Source organism: Callorhinus ursinus, unplaced genomic scaffold (genome assembly GCF_003265705.2).
Source record: "Callorhinus ursinus isolate GAN/ISIS: 27379988/994484 unplaced genomic scaffold, GSC_fseal_2.0 scaffold10, whole genome shotgun sequence".
Taxonomy (NCBI): domain Eukaryota; kingdom Metazoa; phylum Chordata; class Mammalia; order Carnivora; family Otariidae; genus Callorhinus; species Callorhinus ursinus.
In genome coordinates this window covers 36,590,170-36,616,671 of record NW_027397072.1, presented here as the reverse complement: position 1 = coordinate 36,616,671, position 26,502 = coordinate 36,590,170, and the positions used below count along the sequence as shown (strand labels likewise).

The window sequence follows — 26,502 nt, the reverse complement described above, 5'->3', positions numbered from 1 at the left end:
TAACCAACTGAGCCACCCAGGTGCCCCTTTATGTCTTTCTTTTTAAAAAACCTTTGTATAGTTCCCTCTCTCTCAAGTTCTTTCTGCCTCTGTTTCGAGACTTACTCAACCACTTTTTCACCCTTTTCTATTTTTAATTTTTCTGTATTTTTCTGCTGTTCTATATTTTTTCTATTTTTCTACGTTTTTTTTTTCTAGGTTTTCCCTGCCCTTTTGTATTTTTCCCTTCTGTGTTTCGGTCTCCCCCCCCTCCCCCCCCCCCCCCGCCCCCCCACTGTTCTGTCTTTTCTTCTGGGCGAAATCCACTGCTTCCCCTTTCACTCCTGTCTTGGGTGTTCCGCACACCAGATTAATTCTACCTTTTCTCTTTAGACTTTCCTCCTGATTTACCTTGGTTTCCTCTGACTGGCTTTGGGAAGGGGACCCCTCTCCTCCCCACCACAGCCATTCTTCCTGAATTCTGTCTTCTCCAAAAGGCCCCAGCCTCGTCCTGCGTCGATGGCCGGGGGTTGACCAGTTCTGTACTAGTGCCTCACAGAAAGTCTGGGTCCAACGGCTGGCAGCTCATTGGTGGCTTTCTGAACTGGGAGTATGAGATTCTCTGCACCTCGGCCCTTTGAACCTGCACTGCAATTCCAGGACAGCCAGAGAAACACATCTAGCTCAATGTCCTCCTACATCCCAGGAGAAAGGACACAGCAGGATACCTTTATATCTACTGTTCCAGCTTGTTTCCTAGGAGAAGGAAAGGTAAATATGCTCAAAATGCCCCAGAGAGAGTTGTGTCCTGGGAGCCGAAGGGGAAGGGCCAGCTGTGGGGCTCATGTCTGGTCTCAGAGCCTGGGTCAGTGGCCATCTATCTACCACCCCCATCCCCAGACACTTGCCCATCCCAACTGTGGACCAGGCTCCACTGCATGAGAATCTCCCCTTCTCTTAGAAGGTGGCAGGTGGCAGGACTACAGGGGTGGGGGTGGATGGAACAGCCCTTGTTTGGGGAGATAAGCCCTTGGGGTGAAAGGCTGGGATTCACATGTTTTCCTAGAGAAACACAACATAAGAATGATGAATGGCATGATAGAAGAAAGGGGTCCAACAACTAAGGCTTCCTGATCACATCCACGTGTCCCACAGCGCTTGTCTCTGTACTAAGAAAGACATTCTTTTTTTTTTTTTTTTTTAAGATTTTATTTATTTATTTGACAGAGAGACACAGCGAGAGAGGGAACACAAGCAGGGGGAGTGGGAGAGGGAGAAGCAGGCTTCCCGCGGAGCAGGGAGCCCGATGTGGGACTCGATCCCAGGACCCTGGGATCATGACCTGAGCCGAAGGCAGCCGCCTAACGACTGAGCCACCCAGGTGCCCCAAGAAGGACATTCTGATTATATAGTAAGTCCCAGAAAAGTCCAGTAACGGTCCCTAGATCACCCACCGGAACACAGATGGATGAGGTTCCAAAGAGTACAACCTGTCAAAGGAACTCCTGCTGGACCTTATCGTCCCCAGTCCCCAACAGAGCTTGTTCAGCACAGCTGTATTAGCAAAGACATCACCCCACGTGGCCCTCGTTGTTTACACAGGGGCTTCCCCTATAGACAGCCTGCTCTCCTTCCCCAGTGGTGCCGGGCGCGGGTTCTCAATCAACATGCATTCCAAGACATATGTGCATGCATGTGTAGGCATGCGCGCATCTGCGCACATGCGCACACGCACGCACACACACCCCACGGCTCCTCTCTACCTTGAACTACGTCCAGTCCCAAGACACACTCCCTCTCTTGTTTCAGATATTTTCACGTGCAGTTCTCTGCACCTGACCTCTGCCCTACCAGACTGCCTCCTCCTGGTTCAGGAAGCCTCCCGACAGCTCCCCCTCTCGCGTGTGGTCGGGGGCCCCACCAGGCAACACAACCATCCGTGGAAGCCTTCCCACACTGCAGTGTATGCGCTGCGCTGACCAGGGCAGGACTGTGACCAGCCCAGCATCCAGCACAGCGATCAGGGCCAACGACCACAAAAAGGAGCCCCTTCACACAGATGGGTGGTCGGGGTAGACATGTACACGAGGGGAGGGACTGGAGAAAAACTGGCTTCAGAGGGCAGAGAAATCGCAAGAGGGAATTCAGTAGAGCGGGATCTATGCAAAAACAGGACACGAGGCTCCTGGTCTGCCTCTCCCTGCACCACAGTTATGGTGTCTGTCAGATCTTTTGGGGGCTCCCCTCCTCTCACCTGCAAAGTCCTCCAAGCTCTGGTGTTGGGCCTGGCAATATGAACAGACCCCAAAGATGGAGCCCATTCCTAGCAAAGACCTGACTATTTTTGTTACACACGCACGAGTTTCAGGAGTGGGGGGCCACACATGTTTGATCTGACCGGTTGCTAAATCTTTTCCCCGCTAAGGCTTAACTGAAATTGTCAGAACATGAAATCAATAGGATCTTGGCAAAGGGCTCCTATAATTGAATATATTACTTCCTAATTTCTCCTCCTTTTTCCTTTTTGTGTTAAATTAAGAGTCTGCTTCTCATTACTTAGCCTTTCAGAATAGAAAATGATTGTTGGATGGTACATTCTCTTTGGTCATTTAGCATACATTTGAACTCTATGCTCCTGAAATCGATCTTGATAATTTCTAACAACAGATACGTACATAAACAAATGTTTGATACCTTCTCCCTTTCTTAACCACTTCCTCATTTTAAAAGTCTCTTCCTAACAATTCTGGTGGATGGAGGAATAGAAGGGGAGAATCAGGAGGCCTTAAATAGATTTTACAGGCACCAAAGCATGCATTTGGAGTACGATCAGCTGGAAAGATCTTGTTTCAATAATATGATCTTCATGTTTAGCCAAAGACTGTGTTATAGAACCTGACTGCCCTTAGTGACTGCTTAAAGCTGACAGAAGGCAGAACAATGTACATTTAATATGTGAAAGACATTAGGCCTCAAGATCTTTGTTTCCTGAATCTCTGTAGCAGCTCAGCTAGTGCTTCACCAGGAGACAGCTAGAGGAGGCATTCTTGGGGCTGCGAGTAAAAGGCCAGGGGTACAGCACACAGAAAGCCCACCCTATGGGGGATTTGGAGAGCACAGAACCCACTGCAGCTTGGAACTCCTTAGAGCTCCATGCTTCCTTCTCCAGGAATGGCAGCCAATCCTCCCGGTGCATAAGCTGGAGCCCTGGGACCACCCTCGACCCCAACTTTGGCTTTCTCCCCCATCCAACTATCCCAAGTTTCACTGACCACCCTTCATGCTCACTGTCACCATCCCATAGCTCAGGCTGTGTCTTAACTCCTCTGGGATGATGGTTACTGTGGCCTTCTAAAGGGTCACCCTCATAATACTGACTCTAGAATGATCTTCCTAACACCAATATGCTCAGGCCACAGTCCTGTCACTTGTAGGGAGGGTAGAGGGTTCTCAGGCCTGCAAGTGGGGACATAAGGCTCACTGCAGTGAGGGCCTACTAGCCACCACAGTCACTCTCTCGCTAGCTTCTCTAGCCCAGGACCCGGGATGTGGACTGGCTTTAGGCTCAGCCTGAATATGCCAGTTGCTCACTCACATCCCACGCCTTGCCTGGAAGGTTCTACCCACCTCTGCCTGGGGATGGTGTGAAATGGCATGCTCTGCTATTTACCAGGCAAGACTCAGCGCATGGATGCTCAGTTCTGTGGGCCACCCTTCCCCACAGAATGGGGTAGCCCTCCCTCTGCTCCAGACCCCTCTTGATGCACTTCCCCTTGACCCATGTTCCTGCCACCTCCCTTCACAGGCTGAGTCCATGGAGGACAGCCATTGTGCCTTGGTCGTCTCTACAGTCCCAGACTCGCAGAGTGATTGGTGTACTAGGTCACTGGGGAGCAACATCTTTTAAACAAGGAAATATTCAGTAAAAATAAACATCTTTACAGGTCTTCTCTCTTTTTTTTTTTCCTAATTGTTTATTTAAATATATATCTGAAGTTCCAACGAAGCATTTTTATTTCACTGTCAGTAAGAGGCTTTTATTTTTGGCTAACCTTTTAGGAATCTTGAAACAGCACACTTTCCCGAATGTGGAGACCACCTCTGTGTGAGCCTCTGTGGTTTGGGAGGGATAGGGATTTGAGGCACTTGTGAGAAAGAGGGGAATTAACACTGGAAATTAACAAAAAATAACAATAACAACAAAACAGCCTATTCCAACAGCCTGGGGTGCTGGCAAGCAGGGAAGGAAGGGCAACAGGTCACCAAGAGCTGCCACATGAAATTATAGGTCAATATCTGACTGTACATTCCCACCACCAAGCCACTAAGCTGGCAGGTGGATGGGCTGGACTTAGCACTCTCAGTGGAAAGGCCAGACTGGGAGATGTTAAGTCCTTTATAGGACGTATCTGACTCTTTTCTTTAATTATTAGAATACCACATGAAATGGTGTCCTAATGTCATACACCACCTCTGTGCTTTATCCCTAGTGCCTCAGCTTGATGGAGGCCCCTGTGGTCTGACAACTTTACCATTTCCCCTTTCTGGCAATCAGGTTGTTGGCTGTATGGCAAAGCACTAGGCTTTAGGCTACCATTCATTACAGTAGGAACTTAAAGAATGTCCTTGATCCCAGATGACCATGGGGGTCTGCCTACTGGCCTTGTGGAAAGGCAGAATGAAATAGAATAATAGGTTCATTCTTGTTGACCACAATACTACAGTCTCCAGCAGCACTGAGCCTCTGGATAAGTCTACCCCCTAATCACAGAGAACCACAAGAAACTTGTTCAAGCCCAAAGCTAACATCATACTCAACAGTGGAAGGTTGAAAATTTTTCTTCTAAGGTCAGGAACAAGGCAAGGTACCAACTCTTACCACTCCTACTGAACATAATACTAGCAGTCCTAGCCAGAACAATTAGTCAAGAAAAAGAAATGAAAGGCATCTAAATTAGAAAAGAAGAAGCAAAATTACCTCTATTTGCAGATGATATGATCTCATATACAGAAAATCCTAAAGAGCCCACCAAAAAAACATTAGAATAAATGAATTCAGTAAAGTTGCAGGTTACAAAATCAAAGTGATACAGAAATCAGTCATGTCTCCATACTAACAACAAAATATCTGAAAAATAAATACACACAATCCCATTTACGATAGCATCAAAAAACAATAAAATACTTAGGAATAAATTTAACCAAGGAGGTGAAGGATCTGTACACCTAAAACTAAAAGACACTGATGGAAGAAATTGAAGACACAAATAAATGGAGAGAAGGATAGCTCATATGTCCATGGATCAGAAGAATTAATATTGTTTACATGCCCAAACAACCCAGAGCCATTTAGATTCAATGCAATGCCTATCAAAATTCTAATGGCATTTGCCCCAGAAAATAGAAAAAAAACAATCCTAAAATTCATGTGGAACCACAAAGACCCTAAATAGTCAAAGCAATCCTGAGAAAGAATGAATCTAAAGATAATCACACTTCCTGATTTCAAACAAAGCCATAGTAATCCAAACAGCATGGTACTGGCATAAAAAAGGATGTGTAGACCAATGGAACAGAATTAAGAGACTGGAAAACACCCCCCCCCCATATACAGTCAACTAATATTTGACCAGAGAACCAAAAATATTCAGTTGGTAAAGGATACTTTCTTCAATAACTGGTGCTGGAAAAACTGGATAACCACATGCAGAAGAATGAAGTTGGACCCCTATCTTACACAAGTCACAAAATTAACTCAAAATGGATTAAAGACTCAAATATAAGACATGAAAACACAAAACTCCTAGAAGAAGACATAAGGAAAATCTCCTTGACATTGGTCTTGGTAATGATTTTTTGGATATGACATAAAAGCACAGGCAACAAAAACAAAAATAAACAAGTGAAACTACATTAAATTAAGAAGTCTCTGCACAGAAAAAAAAAACCCCAACAATATGAACAGGCAATCTATGGAATGGGAAAAAATATTTGCAAAACTTAATAGTAAAAAAAAAAATCCTGCCTGTTTAAAAAACAGGCAGAGAAACTGAATAGACATTTTCCCAAAGAAGACAGACCAATGGGCAACAGACACATGAAAAGATGTTCAGCATCACTAAGCATCAGGGAAAATGCAAATCAAAACCACAATGAGAATTGCCTTGCACCTGTCAGAATGGCTAGAATCAAAAAGACAAAAGAGATAATAAGTGTTGGCAAGCAAAAGGAATCATTGTGCACTATTGGTGGGAATGTAAATTGGTGCAGCCACTATGGAAAACAGTATGGAGGGTCTTCAAAAACTTAAAAATGGAACTACCATATCATCCAGCAATCCCACTTCTGGGATATATCTGAAAGTAATGAAATCACTATCTGTACTCCTATGCTCACTGCAGTATTATTCACACTAGCCAAGACATGGAAGCAACATAAGTGTGTGTCTATGGAGGAATGGATAAAGTTGTGTATATATAAACAATGGAAAATTATTCAGCCATGGAAAAGAAGGAAATCCGGTCATTTGTAACAACATGGTTGGACCTTGTGGGCTAAGTAAAATAAGTCAGACATAGAAAGACAAATACTATACAAACTTATTTTTATGTGGAATATAAAAAAGCTGAAGTCAGAGAAACAGAGTAGATGGTGGCTGCCAGGCGTTGGAGTGGAGGAAATGGGGGAAGATGGTCACAGCGTACCAACTTGCAATTATAAGATGAATAAGTTCTGGAGAGCTAATGTACAGCATGGTGACAACAATTAACAATACTATATGACATGTTTAAAAGCTGCTAAAGGACTGGATCTTAAATGTCTCATATTCCCCGCCCCCTGAAAAAATCTACTCGTATAAGGCAGTATGTGTGTTAATTAACACTATTATAGTAATCATTTCACAATATTTATGTGTATCAAATCATCACATTGTGCACCTTAAATTTACACGATGTTTACAAAGCTAGGAAAAAAACCAGTATAGACAAAATTGAAGAAGAAACTGCTGTTCAGTATTCAACCACTTACACCAAGTTCAATTCACTAGTAATCAGTGTGCCATAAACGAGAAAAATGTCATTTCCATGCTATGCTCTTCAAACATGAGCCCAGAGTTTGGCACATGTCCCCATAGACGTGACTTTCTCTGAACCTAAGTTCCGTCTTGTCTCTTTGTCCTGTCTGGATGACTTGCCTCCCTGTCCATGACTGGGCCTTCCATCTTAGCCAGGGCCCTGTTTCCTATGGTCCAGCTTCCCAGACATCAAGATCCCTAAATAGAAGGTTCAGAACCTCTGAGGTGTATCTGCCTGCCCTCAGAGCCAGCTCTCAACAGCTCACCTCTTGTCAGACTCCTGTGATCCTGGCCACTGGCCTAGATCAAAACCCGTCATCTGTCACAATGCTCTCCAGATTCCATGCTGCTAGTTGGCCTGGGCACCTACCCTTGTGTTTTGGCATGACACTGAAAGGTGTCTAGCACAAAACTGACACTTGGTAATTGTTATTGTAATTAGCCATTTCTTCTTTCCCTCAATTAGTATACCAAGATTCAGCGGCTGAGGCCTCCTGTTGGAAGCTGCTAAGTTTCCAGCTTCATATATGAAAAGATGATGAAGTGCCTGTAACATAAACAGCCTGTCTAAATGCTGGGAGGCACTGTTTAAGTTCTATCTCTAAAAGTTTTAATTGAGGTATAAAATGCATAGAGTCAGATGTATCACATGCATAAATCTTAAGTGTATGGCTTGATGATTTCTAACATGTGTATACACCCATAAAACCACCTGGACAAAAATATAGAAATTTCCCCCTTTATACTCGCTCCCAGTCAATACCATACTCTCCCAGTCTGTGATCCTCATAACACCATCAACTAATTTTGCCCCTTCTTAAATGAATGTCATATGTATAGAGTCGTATTATTAACTCCTTCGTGTCAGGCTTCTTTCACTAAACATAACATCTATAAATTCACTTATGTTGTCGCATGTTAATGGTGGTTTTTCCATTTTTTTTGCTGAGTATAATTTCATTGTATGACTATATCATAACTGGTTTATCCAATTCTCATGTTGATGAACATCTGGGTAGTTTCCAGTTTGAGGTTATTATTGATAAAGCTGCTGTAAACATTGTTGTACAAATATTTTTGTGAGCATTTTTTCATCTCTTTTGGGTATATACCTAGGGAAGGAATTGCTGGTCATTGGCTAGGTGTGTATTTTAACCTTATAAGGGAATGCCAAACTTTCTGTCACTGCCCTTTTATACTACCAACAGCAATGCACTTTCTCTTCGCTCCACACTGTCACCAGGATCGAATGTCATCATTCGGCTCTAGTTCAATCCATTTCAGTGGGTGCACCGTGGTATTTCACTGTGGTTTTAATTTCTGTTTCCCTGATGACTAATATGGTTAAGCAAGGTTTCATGGGCTCATTATCATTCTTTTATCTTCTTTTGTGAAGTGTCTTTTCAAGTCTTCTGTGCAAATTTTTTTCGGATTGTGTCTTTTTATTATTGAGTTGTAGTTCTTTATGCATTCTGCATAAAAGTCTTTTTTTTTAAGATTTTATTTATTCATTTGAGATTGAGAGAGAGAGAGAGAGAGAGAAATCACGAGCAGAGGGAGAGGCTGGAGATCATGACCTGAGCTGAAGGCAGACGCTTAACCGACTGAGCCACCTAGGCGCCCCTGGGTTTTTACCCAGTCTTTTGTCAGATACATGTATTGCAAATACAAAATTGCAAATTATTTCTCCAAGGTTATTAAGGTTTGCCTTTTTGTTTTCTTACAAATTTTTAATTTAAAAAAATCCAATCAATTAATATTTAATTTTATTAATTAATTAATATTTAACTAATAGTCAGTGCTTCTTACCTCCTTACCTCCTTTCTAAGAAATCTTGGTTTACTCTAATTCCACAGAAATATCCTCTTATGTTTTTCCCTTTTGCAAGTTTTATAGTTTGCACTTCCACTTGGAGTCTATTATCAATCTCTAATTAATTTTTGTGCATTACACAGGGAGTAAGTCAAGGCTCATTTCTCCCCCACTCAGATATCTAGTTTCCATTCAGAAATATAGTTTTCTGTACAATTTGTTGAAGATTATGTTTTCATCATTTAATTTCCTTTGTACCCGTGTCAAAAATCAAATGAACGTATATGTGTGGGTCGATTTCTGGACTCTCCAGTGTTCCATTGATCTGTTTGTTCATTCTAACACCAATCTCATCCTGTCTGGATTACTGGAGCACTACCAGAAGCTTTGAAATCAGGTCATGCAAGGCCTCCACATTTCTTCAACTTTCTCATAGTCGTTTTGGTTATTTTAGGCCATTTGTATTTTCATACGAATTGTCACATCAGCTTGTGAGTTTCTACAAAAGTTCCTGCTGAGATGTTTGACTGAGGTGATGTTAAATCTACAGACCAATTTCAGGAGAACGCACATCATTGCAATATTGAGTTTTTCCATGAACAAACATGATATACTTCTGGATTTATTTAGGCTTTCTTTAATTACCTTCTGCTGCAATGTTTCTAGTTTTCAAGATACAGATCTTGCATTGCTTGAATTTTACTTGTTAAATGTAGTCCTAAGAATTCATGTTTTTTTTTTTAAAGATTTTTTATTTATTCGAGACCCAGAGATACAGAGAGAGAGAGAGAGAGAGAGCATGAGCAGGGAGAGAGGCAGAGGGAGAGGGAGAAGCAGGCTCCCCGCCGAGCCAGGAGCCCGATGTGGGGCTCGATCCCAGGACCCCGGGATCACGACCCGAGCCGAAGGCAGACGCCTAACCATCTGAGCCACCCAGACGCCCCAGAATTCATGTTTTTTAAATGATATTGTATATTTCATTTTTACCTTTTGTTTTACAATTGTGTATTGATGGTATATAAAAATGATATTTATTTTGCATATTGAGTTATATCCTGTAACCGCATATCGATTTATTAGTTCTGGTAGGATTTTGGGTTTTTCTCTTTTTTTGTAAATTCTCTCATATTTTCTATGTAAACAATTATTTCATCTGCAAATTAAGATAGACTTACTTCTTCCTTTATAAGCTTTATGTCATTTATTTATTTTCCCTGCCTTGTTGCACAGCTAGAATATCCAGTGTAATGTCAAACAGAAGTGGTAAAAGTGAACATTCTTGCCTTGTTCTCTATCTTAAGGAGGAAAATGTGCAATATTTCTCCATTAGATATGATGGCAACTATAGGCTTACTACAAATATGCTCTTTCAAAAGAAGAAACCACCTTCTATTCCTAGTTTGCTAAGACTTTTTAAGCATGAACTCATGTTGAATATTGCCAAAATTCTTTTCTGTGCTATATAATCATGCAATATTTCTCCTTCATTTTGTCAATATTGCAATTTTCACTGACAAACATATTTGAATGTTAAATCAACCTTGCATTCCTGGAATAAATACCACTTAGTGATGTATTTTCCTTTTTTATATATTTCTGGATTTCATCATTAATATTTTATTATACATTTCTACCTATATTCATGAAGAATATTGATTTGTAAAGTTTTTTGTAATGTATTCATTAGTTCTTGGTATCATCAGTCACATGGTTTTTGGGAAGAGTTTTGTGTAAGACTGGTATTTTTTTATCTTAAACTCTGACAGGATTCAACAGAAGAACCATCTGGACCTGTAGCTCTCTTTGTGGAATGTTTCCATTACAAATTAAATTCATTTAATAGATATTTTTAGATCTTCCATTTTTTGCTTGCTTTTGAAAGTTGTATTTTTCCAGGAATTTGTTTTAAGTTCTTGAATTTATTTGCATAAAATTGTTCATAATATTCCCTTTTTTGTATTTTTAACATCTGTCTTGTATGTTGCAACGTCTCTTCTTTCATTCTTAATATTGTTAGTGCTTTATCTCTTTTTCTCTTGATCAATCTTGCTAGGGATTAATAAATTTTATCAATCATTTTAAAGAAGACGCTTTCAGACTTCTTGATTTTCTCTATAGTTTGTTTTCTACTATGTTAATGTCTTCCTAATCTTTATTGTTACCTTTATTCCACTTATTTTGCTCTTCTTTTTCTAACTTCTTAAGGTAGAAGTTTACTTCATTTACTTAAAATCTTTTTTACTTTCTAAGATAAGCAATTCAAGTTATAAATTTCCCTGTAAGGAAATTTCACCATATCCTACAAAATTTGATATGTTGTGTTTTCATTATAATTTGTTTGAAATATTTTCCACTTCCCATAGTGATTCTTTCTTTGATTCACAGATTATTTAGAAATGTGTTCCTTAATATTCATATATTTGGGAGATTTTCCAGATATCTTTTTGTTATTGATCTCTAATTTAATGCCATTGTTGATAGAAAAAACATTCTGTATTATTTCAATCTTTTAAAAAACTTATTGACCGAGGGGTGCCTGGGTGGCTCAGTAGGTTAAGCAACCGACTCTTGGTTTTGGCTTAGGTCATGATCTCATGGTCGTAGGACTGGGCACCATTGGGCTCCTCACTCAGCAAGGAGTCTGCTTCCCCTTTCCCTCTCCCTCTGCCTCCCTCCCCCATGCATGCACTCCCTCTCTCTCTCAAATAAATAAATAAATAAATATATTGAAGAAATTATTAACTGATTTTATCGAGAACTGTCTTATGAATAGCACTGTAGTCTCTGGGTCTAGTTTTCATTAAATGTCTATAAATGCTAAATAGTTCAGATTGGATGATAGTGTTGTTCATATTTTTGTAGCCATACTGAATTTCTGTCTACTTGTCTCATCAATTACTGGATTTGTCTGCTCCTCCTTTGAGTTGTCAATTTCTGCTTCAAGTATTTTAAATGTTTGTTATGGTGCATATCTATTTCAGGCTATTCTCTCACTCTCTCTTTTTTTTTTTTTAGAGAGAGAGAGAGCGAGAGCAGGGTGGCAGGGCACAGGGAGAGGAAGAGAGAGAGAGGGAGAGAGACAGTCTTAAGCAGGCTCCACACCCAGCATGGAGCCCAATGCAGCTCAATCTCACAACCCTGAGATCATGAGCTGAGCCGAAACCAAGAACTGGACATGTAACCAGCTGAGCCACCCAAGTGCCCTGTTCTCTCTTCTTGATGAAGTGACCTTTAAATCGTCATGAAATAACCTTCTTTATCCTTAGTAATATTGTCATAAGTTTGCTTTATCTGATATTAATATAGGCTCTCTTATGTTCTAACTGCATTCTCTATCTTTTCTTAACTGTCTTTACCTTTAAAGTGTATAAATGGAACTTGCTTATTTTTAACCCTCTGTGACAATGTTTGCCTTTTAATTGGAATGTTCAGTCCATTTACATGTAATATAATTATTGATAGTGTTGGGCAAAAGTCTATTTACAGACTATCTCCTTAGGTCTTTAATTTTTGTTCCTCCTTCTATGACTTCTGGATTAACTAAAGAGTTTTCTTTTTGTCTCAGTCTATCTTCTCTATTACAATATACATTATTTACTTATAATAGTCTGCCTTTAATAACACTTCATGTATAATATAAGAACCTTATAATAATATAATTCCATGTACACTACTTCTCATCTTTTGTGTTATTGTGGCCATATAAAAATATATGGCATATACTTTTATATACTTTATAAACTCTAAATAATTATAATTATTTTTGCTTTAAACAGCCAATTGAATTATAAAAAGTTTAAGAAAAGAAGGAAAAGTGTCATTAATACTTACCTATACTTTTGTTAAAAAAAGATTTATTCGAGGAGAGATAGAGCATGGGCTGGGGGAGGGACAGAGGGAGAGGGAGAGAGAATCTCAAGCAGGCTCCATGCTGAGTGTGGAGCCTGATATGGGACTCCATCTCATGACCCAGAGATCATGACCTGAGCCGAAATCAAGAATCAGATGCTTAACTGACTGAGCCACCCAGGCACCCCTATTCTGTTTACTCTTTAATACATTCATTATGTTTTCAAAAACGCTTTTCTTCTAATTTCAACATCTAGGTCATTTTAAGAGCCTTTTTCTATTGACTGGCTTTTCTCTTGATTATGCATTACATGTTCCTATTTCTTCACATGCCTGATAACATTTTATTGTATATTGGACACTGCGAAGAATACTCACTCTGGATCCTGTTATCTTCCTCTAAAGAGTGTTGAGTTTTTTTCCCAGTTAAATCACAAGCAGATAAACTTGAATTTGTGGAGGCTGTTTCATGCTTTGTCAGGAAGAATCTTCTTGGTTTTGCCTTTAGTTTGTTTTAATTTTACCTTTAGTCCTTGCGCAAATCCCTTTTCCTGGGACATAGTCTTATACATAAGGGATGGCTCTGTTCGGGCTTCAGTGGAAAGCCATTGACTTTACCCTTCTAACTTGGCAGGATTCAAACTACAAATTCTGCTTCCTATGTAGTAGGCAACAGTTGAATTTTCTGCTCGGCTCTTTAAGCCTTCCAGATTAAAAATCCCTGGACCTCTTTGGGGTCTTGTCCATCCATGCATATTTCATATATGAGTTATTGATTTGAGTAATGTTCATACACATATTGTGAAGTCTCTCTCTCTGTTGTTCCCTCTTTTTTTTTTTTTAATTTTTCTCTTTGACTTTCAGTCTTTCTGACAGTCCCAAACTCCATCTGCTGAACTCCTCATGACCTTAAGATTGAGGTTTCCATGTGATCACTTCCCTTTTAGCCTAAATGCAGGGAATGACTTTCTAACTGTCAGTTAAAATCCAGAGGCAATAACAGCAAATATTACTACATTTAACTATACAAAAGTTAAAAAAAAAATTTTGCATAGCAAAAATCACCACGAGCAAAGTCAAAAGAACAGGTGACAAACTGAGAAAAAAGTTTTGCAATATGACAAAGAGCTAAGATCCTTAATATAGAAAGTATTCTTAAAAATGGAAGGACAAAGGCGCCTGGGTGGCTCAGTCGTTAAGCGTCTGCCTTCGGCTCAGGTCATGATCCCAGGGTCCTGGGATCGAGTCCCACATCGGGCTCCCTGCTCAGCAGGAAGCCTGCTTCTCCCTCTCCCACTCCCCCTGCTTGTGTTCCTGCTCTCGCTGTCTCTCTCTGTCCAATAAAAAAAAAAAAAAATGGAAGGACAAAATACCAAAAGCCCTATGGATAAATGGAAAAATGATATGAATAGACAATACATGAGAAATATGTTAAAATGTCCCCAGACTCATGAAAAACTGTTCAAAGTCACTTACAGTTAGAGAAAAGTTAGACCAACACAGAGATACCATTTCTCATCTATCAAATTGGAAAAAAAAAAGTATGAGAATGTGTTCTGTTGATGAGGCTGTGCATAAACAAACATTGCTGGTGGGGTGGGGATGCAAACTGGTACAACTCTTCTGAAGCAGAATTTGACAATGCCCAACCACACTACATATGCATTTACTTTGGACCCAGCAGTCAAATTTCAAGAAATCAGCCCTGAAGATACACATTAAGCAATACTAAAATTTATATGCATAAGTTTATTCACGTAGCATTATTTCTAGTTGAAAATTATTGAGAGGAAGATAAATGCCCATGTATTAGAGAGGGGTTAAGTAGGCTATGGCACGTCCACAGTGCATTATTCTGTTGCTATTTAAAAATATGTTATACACAACTAATGAATCATTGAACACTACAACAAAAACTTATGATGTACTATATGTTGGCTAACTGAACATAAGAAAAATTTTTAAAAATGAGATAGATCTCTATGAAGTCATATAGAGTAATTCCAAAAACATACTACTGTTAAGTGGGGAAAAAAGTGCAGAGGAGTGTCTATGGCATGCTATCCTTCATGTAACAGAGAAAGCAATATAAGAAAATACACATGTTCTTGCTTATTTGGGTGAGAGAAATAAAGGAAAGATAAGCCAAAAACTAAATTTAAAAAAAGGACACCTATAGGAGGTGTATAGAGGGGAAAAAAGGAAGAAAAAGAAATGGGGATGATTATACCTTTCTAAAAGCTTTAAGTCCTAGAAACTTAGTAGTGTTTTACATAGCCAAACCACGAATGGACAAAAATCAACCAGTATGTAGGGAGATCTCAAAGTAGAAACAAACAGGAAGAAATAAACTTATGTTACTAATAAATAACATAATCTCACTAAAGTTTGTAGAAAAGGAACCAAAATAAAAGTAACTTTAGAAATACTATTTTGATTAAATATTATAAGCTAAAAGAAGAATATTCTAGTTAGTAAATGTGTTTTTCACAGAGGTATGGGTTAGCAATTCTGAAACTACTTACTATGTATACCAGGGAAGATCAAATAAGTAAACACATACTAAACAATGGAAGCCATGTTTCTCACTTTCTCAGAGAAAGAAGTTACAAATAGGAAAGAGGGAAGGCTAGAATGAAACTTGTGGTCTCGGATTGGAATCAGGGCTAATAGTATAAACTCGTGGTTTCTAATATACACACATACAGGTCTGTGTGAGAATGTGGGAGTTAGTAAACATACATTTATCTCCTAGCTTAGAACAGCTAGAGGTAGTGGCACCCCAGCAATAATTAGCACACCCAGCAACCCGATATTGGTTTTTAAACACCATTTTCCCATAAAAGGAAGCAGGAATTCTTGGGAAAATGATTGTAGGTCTGGCAGGGAAAATACAAGATATGATATATTTTGTGGTACCAGAAAATAAGGAAGTGCTTACCAAAAAAAAAAAAGAATAGAGACATATCAAAGGGACATAGAGGGTAACCTGAAGGAGCTCTCAATGGGCCAAAACTGGAACAATTTGAGCAAGAAAATAAATAATGATAGTATTGGATTGTAGCCCAAACATAGACTAAATATCTGTGAGTCCACACTGATACAAATAATAATTAATTGAATAAATAAGTAGTTGCAGGAGAAGAGACAGCTCTTGGTTCTAATTAACTAATGTAATTGAGATGAGGGAAATCCCCACTTAGGCAAACACCATAGTTTTAATTGTTTCCAGGAAGATTCATAAATGGATACTAAAAATAGTGGGTAAAAGCTTGAGGAAAAACAGGATATTTGCATCATCAAATATCAGTCTAATCTTTGGTCTTGGTGACTGTGTTACCGTGAAGAAAGCACTAACCTTCTTCATCCTCAGACTGCCTCTCTGTAAACGAGTGGGTTTCACTTGTTCACCCTGAGGAACCCTCCTGGCTTTCACATTCCAAAGGAAATGGCTGCACCCCCCATGTAGTACTCAGGAATACTATTTCCTTTTCCTTTCTTTTCTCTTCACTTCCCCTTCCTGCTTTCTTTTCCATTCCCTCCCTATAATAGGTTTCCATAGGAAGAGAATTCCTTTCTATGAGAGAAAGGTGGAGAAAGTCAGAAGAGAGGGGAAAAGAGAAAATGCAGCTGGGTTGCTACAGGGTGGAGAAGAAAGTAAGAGAGGAAAACATCACAGAACATAAACATTTCCTATGACCAGCAACAACAGAGGGAAGCACCAAGCTAAGGACTGGGAGCATTGTACACCTGGGAAGCAGGAACAGTCAGCCTCAGATCTTCCTGCCTGTCCACTCTGGTGTCTCTCCAGACCAACATCCAGCCCTGCCTCAGCCACCGTGTATAGCTTACTGTGAAGCAGCAGTTACCATTTCCCTTTCTCTGGAGTTGCAGGACTTTAAGCCTTATCTCTCACTGAGAAATGGGAACATGTTCCCCACAAGAGGAATTTCAGGCACCAGTCAGCAGAAAGAGAGCCACACTTTTGCAAAGGTGGCCTTTGCATAGGCAGCACCCATATTCCAAAAATACAAAGGCCCCTCCATCAGATTGTCCTGGTCTTTTGATCATTTTCCCAACCCAACTTGACCACAGGAGTAAGAAGATGCATCAATATCGATGCAAAGTATGAACTCAGGAAATTTGGTTTCTAATCCTGTTTCCTATCTTTGATGCTCTGTCTCTGGAACAAAGCTCTTGGCATTTGTGTGCCATGAGATCTTTAGTAAAACATCTGCTATTCAGGCCACTGTGTTGGCTTGTAGAAATGTAACAAACACAACCCAGCTGCTGTTACTCTCTGTTCCTGTCTCCACCCTCAACCTCTCAGAGAAGTACAAGCAAAGCAGCACCAGAGTTTTTCCTCTCTCTAGATTTGTGGACAATGGCATTTCCAAGACCCTCTCTGGATCTACCAGCTACCCAATGACCAAAGCTCTTGAAGATCCTGGCTGATGGAGATTATGACAGCCTCATCTCCAGCATGTGGCATGTGTGGGCCATCCAATAACCAATTCAGCTCTCATTTTTCACAGACAAGGACTCAGAGAAGCTTTCAAAACCCAACCTGGTGACCTGAGCAAAGATGCTATCAGTCTAAAATTATAACAAACAAAAGAGCTGGCATCATCTGTTAGAAAGTACTAACAGAAGTACTCTGTTACAGAAGTACTCTGGCTTTATGATGTTTTAAAGATCTAAATTCAGAGCTTTAAAGCCACACACACACACACACACACACACACACACACACACACACACACACACACACAGAGTCAGGTGGAACCCTGACCACAACAATAAAAACCGTAGACAGCTTTCTAGACAGAAAGTTCTAGAAAGTTACATCTCTGATAACCTTATTTCCAGCCTCCACCAATTCTTCTCCATCCAAATCTCAAATTCTGAATAAGAAAAAATAACTTTGTGTAGTTGTTTCCAAGTTAGTTTACTGCCCCTAGATTTTGAGGATGATTCATAATGTTCATTTGCAAACCACTTCCCTTTTCCTTTCGACTCAGCCTTGCAGTGCGGTATAGGGCACCATGAATCAGATTTTTAAAATTACTCTTCCCCAGGTGATTCTTATATACCCCGAAGTGGGAGATCCACTAGCATGGTGAAAGAAGGTTACGGGTGCTAAGAGATAGAACATGAATCAGCCCCCAGTTAACTAGGACTATCATCCCATCTGGATTCTCATCCTTTTACCCGCCCAATTTTTCTTATGCACATTTGGAAATAAACAATCATTTGTTAAACATATTGACTACTGAGGGTTTATTTCCTCCATAGATTTTTCTCTATACAATGACAGAAGTCCTTAATGGGATATTCTCAAAAAAAGCCATGGTTTATTGGTTTATTTTTTCTTCCTACTAATGGGAAAATGATGCAGCAATCCTGATGAGCAAGATTTGCAACATGATTTTGGAAAATTAGAGAAGTGGGCCTTCAAGGGAAGCTGTGGGGCTGGTCTCCCTCCATGGTCACCAACACACTGAAGGATATTTCCTTGTAGTATTGGATTGTAGCCCATTTTCAGTTTAATTCTGGGTACACGAAAGAGGGAAAAGCATTATCAGACAATAGTGCAGGCTTACTCTTTCGTGAGGACTAGTGGTCTTGACCCTCCAGCTCTGAATGTGAACTACTAGTCCTGTAACACTTGTGCTCCAGGGTAGGAGGCAGATGGGCTTTCTAATGTGAGGAGAAGGGTTGGCCAAGTAACTCTAAAATAAAGTGTGCATTTCAAGAAAATTAAAGAGCATTACTGAAAAATTAAGAAGAAAAGCAGATTTCTGAAGCTCACTCATGTTTTTACCCCTTTAAAAGATTCTGAACCGAATCATATGGTTATTTTTACAAGATCCTGGTATCCTAGATGAAATCACTCACCTTTGGACATGTCCAAAGACTACTGTCCAGGCTCCATGTGGATCAGATGTTCAAATTGCTGAACAGATCGTTCAATATAGGTAGACATAAACCAACATACAGCTATCTAAATAAACAGCTGAGTCAAAAATACAAACCAAGATTTATAAGTCAATATTCTTTCCTCTAAACTTGTAGGTTTTCTCATAACTTAGCACTTAACTTATTTTATTTTGCCTTGGACTAAAACTAGTGGACTTATCCCAAGGCAGACACATATCTTAATAATCTTTTTGGTCTTTACATGCCTAAGCCCTAGAAAACAGTTCTGCTCAATGAATATTTAAATTGGCCATTAAAATGATTACATTAGTGATAGTAACTAAGAAAATTAACATGAGTGCAAGGTTTATCATTTTTCAAAAATTCTTCATTTTTTTTTACATATTCTACCTTATTCCATCCTTGCAACAAGTTTGTATTATGCCACTCTTATCTCAAATATATAGATACAGAAGCAGAGGCCTCAGAAGCAGTAAAATATATTTGTCTGATTCTAAAACCTTTGTAGTTCTTCGCCACACCACACGCCTAATTTTTTTGTGTGTTCAGAAAACACACGTATGTGTGCAAAGGTTTTCTTTTCTCAAAATTAGAAAATCAATACTAGTGAGCAATTTGTTCCCTTGTAGAGAACAATTATAAGCAAAAAAAAAAAGTTCTGAAAATTTAGTAAGTACCAGAAAGCATTTAATATCATGCCAATAATGGAATAGAAAGTAGGTATTTTACAGTGGACCCCTATTTTTCTAATGTCAGTAAAATAAAAAAAAATAATAAATAAAAAGAAGATGCCAGACTCCCAAATCCTGAAGATAAAAAAGTTAGAAAGTTGGAGAAATAAAGTGTTATAAAAATGACTGTAGAGAAATGTGGGCCTGGGGAAATACAATCTGGCTCAACATTTGTAGAGAACAATGTGGCAGTATGTAAAGTCTAAAAACTGCATGCTGTCAAGAATGTTCCTTGTGGCACTGTCTATAATAACTGAAAAACAAGAAGCATCAGAATATTGCACAATCATGCTCTTATCGACACAGAAAGAATGTTTTGTATTATTAAATGGAAATATTGATTAAAGATATTAAAATTTCCCTTTGTATCTTGTTCCAAAAAACATGTCTATCAATACCAAAACTATTCAACAACTTTTGCTTTCAGATGCTATATTAGTTATCTATTGCTGTGCAACAAATTATCTCCAAATTTAGCATCTTAAAACAAATAACTTTTGTTATCTGACATGGTTTCTGAGGGTTGGGAATCTGGGCATGTCTTGATTGGGTGTTTCTGGCTCAGGATCTCAAGTCAAGTTGTTGACTGCCCTAGTCTCTGGTATCTCTGAAGACTAGAATAGGGCTGGAGGAGACGCTTTCATGCTCATTTACATAGCTTTTGGCAAGATGGTTCGGTTCTTTGCCACATGGGCCGCTCATGACATGGCTTCATGTCATGTCATGACATGCAATCCCAGAAAAGACATACCATTACTTCTGCTGTATCCTATTCGTTACACCAACCAGCCCTGGCACAATGTGTAAGGATGTGACTAGCAGGAGGCAGGGATCCTTGAAGGCGAGCTTAGATTCTATCACAGCCTATCCTTACCCCTTTCCAAGGTCCACAGAAATCTCATCCCATTACTGCAGTGATTCCAATTCCAGAATCCCATCATCTAAGTCTAGGCTGGGTGCAGATTAGGTTCCCCAGATGTCATTCCTTAAGTATAGTTCCTTTTGATTTGAAGGCTTTTAAGGGGACAAATTATCTGTCCCCTACATGACCAACATACAATAGTGGGATAAGACTGGATAACCATTATACATATTCTTGCTCAAAAGGGAAGAAAATGGGAGTAATAAAGGGGTCAGTGATCCATAGAAATTCTGAAATCCAGCAAAGCAAGTGTCAAAAGAAAATTTTTTTTTATTAAGATGCAGTCCTACCCATGTCCAGGAGTTTTTATTCTCCATGGCCCTTGGCTCCACCCTCTGGGCTTGTGGTTCTTCCCTCTGAGGCATCTTTCCATTATCATGAAAGGTCCATATGTTTGTGACTGAGTCATTTTCTCAGCCTGCTCCCAGTTTGAAGCTTGGTGGTTCAAGGTTCTATTCATTGTATGCTGTCTCTGTGCCTTTCAGCATAAGCTAAAAAATGTGGCTCATATAATTCTCTTAGAAACTTTATACATCTTCTGTGAATCTTTTGGTGGGTTCAGCCCATTAGACAAAAAAGTCCACATCCACAAATCTCTTTGAGATGGGCCTTTGGGGTATAGAGAAGGCTAGAGGTGCCCTTAAGCATCCTAGAAGCCCCACAGTTTGATTGAAAAGATCTGTGAGGCATACCCTTAATCTCTTCAGAGGGTCTTTTGCCTGACTGAAGCCTCATCTTTGATCTTTCTCAGCTCTTAAAGGATTTTACTCACATCTTTAGACCATGCATTCTTGACAGTGCTCTGGTATCTTTGCTCTGAAGCCATTTTCTATGGTTCTTTTGGGTAGGATTATGTCTTCCAAAAAGATATATTGCAGCTCTAATCCCCAGTATCTGTGAATGCCACCTTATTTGGAAACAGGGTCTTTGCATGTGTAATCAAGTTAAGACGAGGTCATACTGGAGTAGGGTGAGCCTTAGTCCAGTATGATTGGTTTCCTCATAGGAAGAAGAGAAGACAGAGACACACAGACTGAAGAATGCCTTGTGGTGACAGAAGCAGAGATTGGAGTGATGGGGAGACAAGCCAAGGGACACCAGTTGCCAAGAGCCACCACTGTGGTACTTTGTTACAGCAGCCGCAAGCAATGGATACAGTTACCATACGGAGAACTTGGGAATCTTCAAAACCACAGCAAGTCTCAGTTCCTCCATGCTAAACACTGTTTCCTTCAGCTTCTCTCTGTCTTTTGGCATTTTACTGTAAGCAGCCATAAGCAAGCAGGCACTTTCAACACTTTCAGTTGATGAGGTACATTTTCTACTTTCCATGTAACTGCAGGCAAGAGTGTTGCTAAAGTTCTGCCCCTACATAGCTAGAATCTCCCTTCCTCCAGTTTCCAATAATTACTCAAGTCCTGCAAGTCCTCACCCACAGCTTTAGCAAAGCTCCGAAGTCTTCTATGAACAATTTCTTCAAGGCATTTCAGGCTTTCGCTAAAATCCTTCTCAAAGCTCACCACCTAGTTCCAAGGCCACACCCACATTTTGAGTTTTTGTTACATCATCACCTAGCTTGAGGTGCCCAGATCTGTGTTAGGTATCTATTACTGTGTAAACAACGTTGCCCCCAGATTTAACAGATTAAAGCCAAACACTCATTTTTCACACAGTTTCTGACAGTCAGGAACGCAGAAGCTGCTTAGCAGGGTAGTTGGGGTTCAGCGTAGCTCCAGGCTGCAAGTCGGCAAGCGACCCACTGCCCGGGTTTTGCAATCTCAGAGGCTCTGACCCCAGATGATGGGTACACTTCGAAGCTCACTCATGTGGTTGTTTGTAGGAGGCTTCAGTTCCTTACTTCAGGGGCCTCGCCATAGGGCATGCTTATGACAAGGTTTCCCACACGATAGGTAATCCAAGAGAGAGCGAAAGAGTGAGCAACATGGAAGTCACCATGTTTTTTTAATCATCTCATCTCAGAGGGGACATGTTATCACTTCCGCTGTATGTTGCACAGACCAATTCTGGTACAATATGGGAAAGGACTTCACAATAGCAGGAGGTAAAGATTCCTGAGGGCTATGTTGGAAGCTGGCTACCACGGATATCTGTTATTTGGCACACGCAAGTTCACAGTTATGGTGTCATCAATTTGGCTGTGTACTGTTTCATACTTTTGAATTTTTTTTTAAAGATCAATATCACTAACTGTTATGAGGTGAATTGTGTGTACTCCAAGATTCATACTTGAAAGTCCCAATCTCCTGCAACTCAGATTGTAATCATATTCGGAGATAAAGTCTTTAAAGAGGAGACTAAATTAACACGAGGCCATTAGGGTGGGGCCCTAATCCAGTCTGAATGGTATCCTTAGAAGAGGAAGAGACACCAGGCAGGGCATGCACAGAGGGAGAACCATGTGAAAAGACATCAAGAGGGCAGACATTTGCAAGCCATGGAGAAAACCTCAGAGGAGACCAACCCTGTTGACACCTTGGTCTCGGACTTGTAGCCTCTAGAACTATGAGGAAATAAATTCTTATCATTTAAGCCCACGAATCTGTGGTATTTTGTTATGGCAGCCCAAGCAGACTAATACACCAATCCTCTGAAAGATATCTGAAAATATCTTGCTATTGCCCAATCTGTGTTTTTTTAAAAAATCATTTTTGTTCTTTCTTTTTTTAAGATTTTTTAATTTATTTATTTGACAGATAGAGAGAGGGAACACAAGCAGGGGGAGTGGGGGAGGGAGAAGCAGGCTTCCCGCAGAGCAAGGGAGCCCGATGCGGGGCTCGAACCCACAACCCTGGGATCATGACCTGAGCCGAAGGCAGACGCTTAACGACTGAGCCACCCAAGCACCCCTAAAAAAGTCATTTTTGTTCTGATGTATATAACTATATATCAATATATACACAATTAGATTTTTTCTATATAAAATGCATATGACTAGATTTGTTTCTAAACTGAGAGTCTATGATTTCATTAGGAGAACTGAAACTTTACTTTATAACCCATTTTAAATCTAATGCTCTACATTTTAGAGGTGGAAGCTGGAGGGATTTCTGTCTCTCTAAGATGGAAATGTAGCAGAAGACACCTCTCCATGGCTTATTGTGGATTGAAGTTAGGGATCATATTGTAATGGAAAAGTTGTTTCCAAGGAATTACCAGGTTAGTGCAGTTGAAGACCAAATTGTTAATCTCTTAGGGCCGGGGGAGGGGACTTGTACTTAGCCAGATTCGACAAGAGTCCAAGGGGATGTCATAATGGGCAGGACACAGATTTTGGGTAGCAATCCTAAAGAAATTCTCAAACCAAGAAGCCCTCTTAAAACAGCCCCCCAGCCATGAGGTAGGCATATCTAAAGAAGCAGCACTGGAGAATCTTTGAGGCCTCTGAGAACATGCTTTCTGATTTGTTCCTCGCTCTGCCCCTGATTACACAAGCTTCTGGTAACTTATTTATCTCTGCTGTGTCTTCTCCAGCGATTTGGATAACAGGCATCCTGTGTTTGGTAATCTTGTTAACTTTTAGTGTAATGAAATGCATTTTAACCTAACTTTCTTTAATGATCAAAGTCAGGACAAAACAATGTCTTTTGCCCACCCTGCAATTAAAGTAAGAAACTGAGCATGTTTTTACTCTAGCTTCTATCTTACCTTAAAATATATTATAAACCCAGTCTATTATAAAACCAATGAGTCAAGTTTTTTTAATTCATCTTTTTCCCAAAAAGCATTTATAATATTTTTTTTTATTTTTTAAAGATTTATTTATTTATTCGAGAGAGAGAGAATGAGTGGGGGGAAGGACAGAGGCAGAGGGAGAGAGAATCTCAAGCAGACTCTCCATTGAGCCCAGAGTCTGACACTGGACTGGATCTCACGGTCCTGAGATCATGACCTGAGTCGAAATCAAGAGTCAGATTCTTAACCCAATGAGCCACGCAGGTGCCCCTGAACTTTGTAACCATTTTTTAAAAACACATACTTACTGGTTGGATTTAGGGGGACCACAGATCCTTTTATACCTTGACTTCCTTATGTTTGAGTTAATAATTTTGATTTTTTAAAATGTCTTATATTTTTAAATTTTGAATAATTTTTAAGAAAGGCCAAATGAGTAAAATTGTTCCTGATTCTTAGGTATCTGAAAATATCATTCCACCACCTACACTCATGAATTAAATTTGGCTTGGAATAGTATGCTTAGATCATGAAATTTCCCCTTTAGAGAAGGAGATATTACTCCATTTGGAGTTGGTGAATAAAGACAGGTTAGCCTTATTTTTTCCCCTTTATTGGTAAACTATTCTTCTGTGTCTGGGTGCTTATATGATAATCTTTTTATGCTAGATTTGCAGGCTGTATCCAAGTATGGATATTTTTTTCTATCAACATTTTGATTTTTTTATACTAAGGAAAATATTTTTCTATTATGTCTGCGATTTTTATTTCTGCTCCTCTTGTTCCAGCATTTTCAGGAATATTTATTACACATAGGTTGGATTTCTGCTATTTTCACTCTGTGTCTATAATCATCTCTTGCCATTTCATCTTTATCCTTTTCTTCCACAGTCTAGGAAAGCTAGTTCATAGACTACATTTTATCCATTGTTAATTCTGCTCACTAGTGCATCTCTAGCATTTTTGCCTGTGATTACATCCTTCTCTTATTTTGACTGGCTCCATGTTTGACAAGGGCAGGTAGCTCAGAGTGACTAAACCCACTAGGATGTGCCCCCGGTGTCTGGCAGGTCCTCACCTCACATCTATACCTGGAGGATGGACTGATTGGTACAACCCTGGCCCAGCCTCCAGGTACTCATCAGTCTGGCCTCTGTCCCACCAGCATGGACCTTGACCACTTTCTGCTCCCAGAGCATTTCCTAAGAGAATACCCATCCTCATGTGCTATATTCATCCTCTCCCCTTCTACTCGCTCTGTGGTTGTACTAGGAGGAGTAATCTTAGAGTCAGTATAACAGAGATGAATTAAAGGAGGGGAGTTGCATGGGGCCCAATTCTGGCCCCCTTGGAACCTAATTCCCATCCAGAAGGGGAGCAGTGGTCTGCTTTCATGTTACAATAGCCCTGAACCCCTGAGCCTGGACAGAGAGTGGGCTAAGTAAAACCTTTTCTCAGAGTCTTTTTGTCTATTCATCCTGGGATTAGAAAATGAAACACTGCCGAGGTGGGGGATGTTTCCCCACACCAGCCCCACTGGCACTTGGTAAACTTCCTTCTAGATTTCTATCAATGTTAATATAAGGTTTTAGGTTTTTGCAGAGTGTCATGGGTGTTTTAATAGGAAAGAGAGTACATCTCAGGCTAATCGAATGGTTATTTTTTGTATATGCCTGATGTACCTTTTCCCCCCAAAGAACAATGTATTCATTATACACATAGACAATGATTTTTCAGTTCCAATAAGGGCTAAAAATTACTCCACTCATCAACTCCCATGGCAGCCCAATGATGGCTTGCGGGCAGAATTCTAAACGACAATACGAAGGGTTAAACAGTAGCATCAGGCCTGCAAAGCAACCAGGACTGTCTTGTCATACAAATGCCCTGTAGGAACTCTAACCATTTCCAGAAGCTTGTAATTACCCTGACTCATCTTCTACTACATTTAGCAGATCGTTCACCTGCAAGAATATGCCTTAAACACATGTCAAAAAGAAAAAACACAATGTATCTTTACCTTATAATAAATTCTGGCCACCAAACTCCGCTGAAGAACCCTTTCACGAAAATTCACTGCTTTCAACAGAAAGGCAAGATTATCGACTGTGTCCACATTAAACGCCAGGAAGCTGAAGGAAAAACACAGTGACCATTATTATTATTTTGTCTTCACCAAAGAACTCCATGTGAAAAAAACAGACAGGGCCTGTTCTGTCAAAAAGAATTTTCTTCCAATAGAAAAGCAGTGTAAGTACAATTCAGCCCTTCACATCTCTCACTCGCTATATTCATGCTTCTTTCAGGATTTTTCTGATGAATGCTTGGCTTGAATTGATCCTATGTGGTTGTCCTTGTGGTATAAAGATAACTTGGGTTTCCTGCTTTTTTCATTTCCTATTGTATTATAGGTAGTTATTCAATATTTCATAGTTTTTCTTCATTAAGATCTATATAATTTCCATCCACTGGGTTTGTAATAATTTTCTCAACCATTGTTC

The 26,502-nt window shown here is 39.9% G+C and overlaps 1 protein-coding gene across 8 annotated transcripts in view; it reads right to left on the bottom strand.

Annotated features, from left to right (window-relative positions):
* ACOXL (acyl-CoA oxidase like) overlaps window positions 1-26,502 on the bottom strand; it is a 356,238-nt gene that overhangs the window by 80,062 nt on the left and 249,674 nt on the right. For all 8 annotated transcript variants that reach the window (XM_025868175.2, XM_025868174.2, XM_025868176.2 and 5 more), the window contains one exon: window positions 26,022-26,133. In XM_025868175.2, coding sequence (XP_025723960.1) covers window positions 26,022-26,133 — 112 coding nt within the window. The remainder of the gene's footprint in view (window positions 1-26,021; window positions 26,134-26,502) is intronic.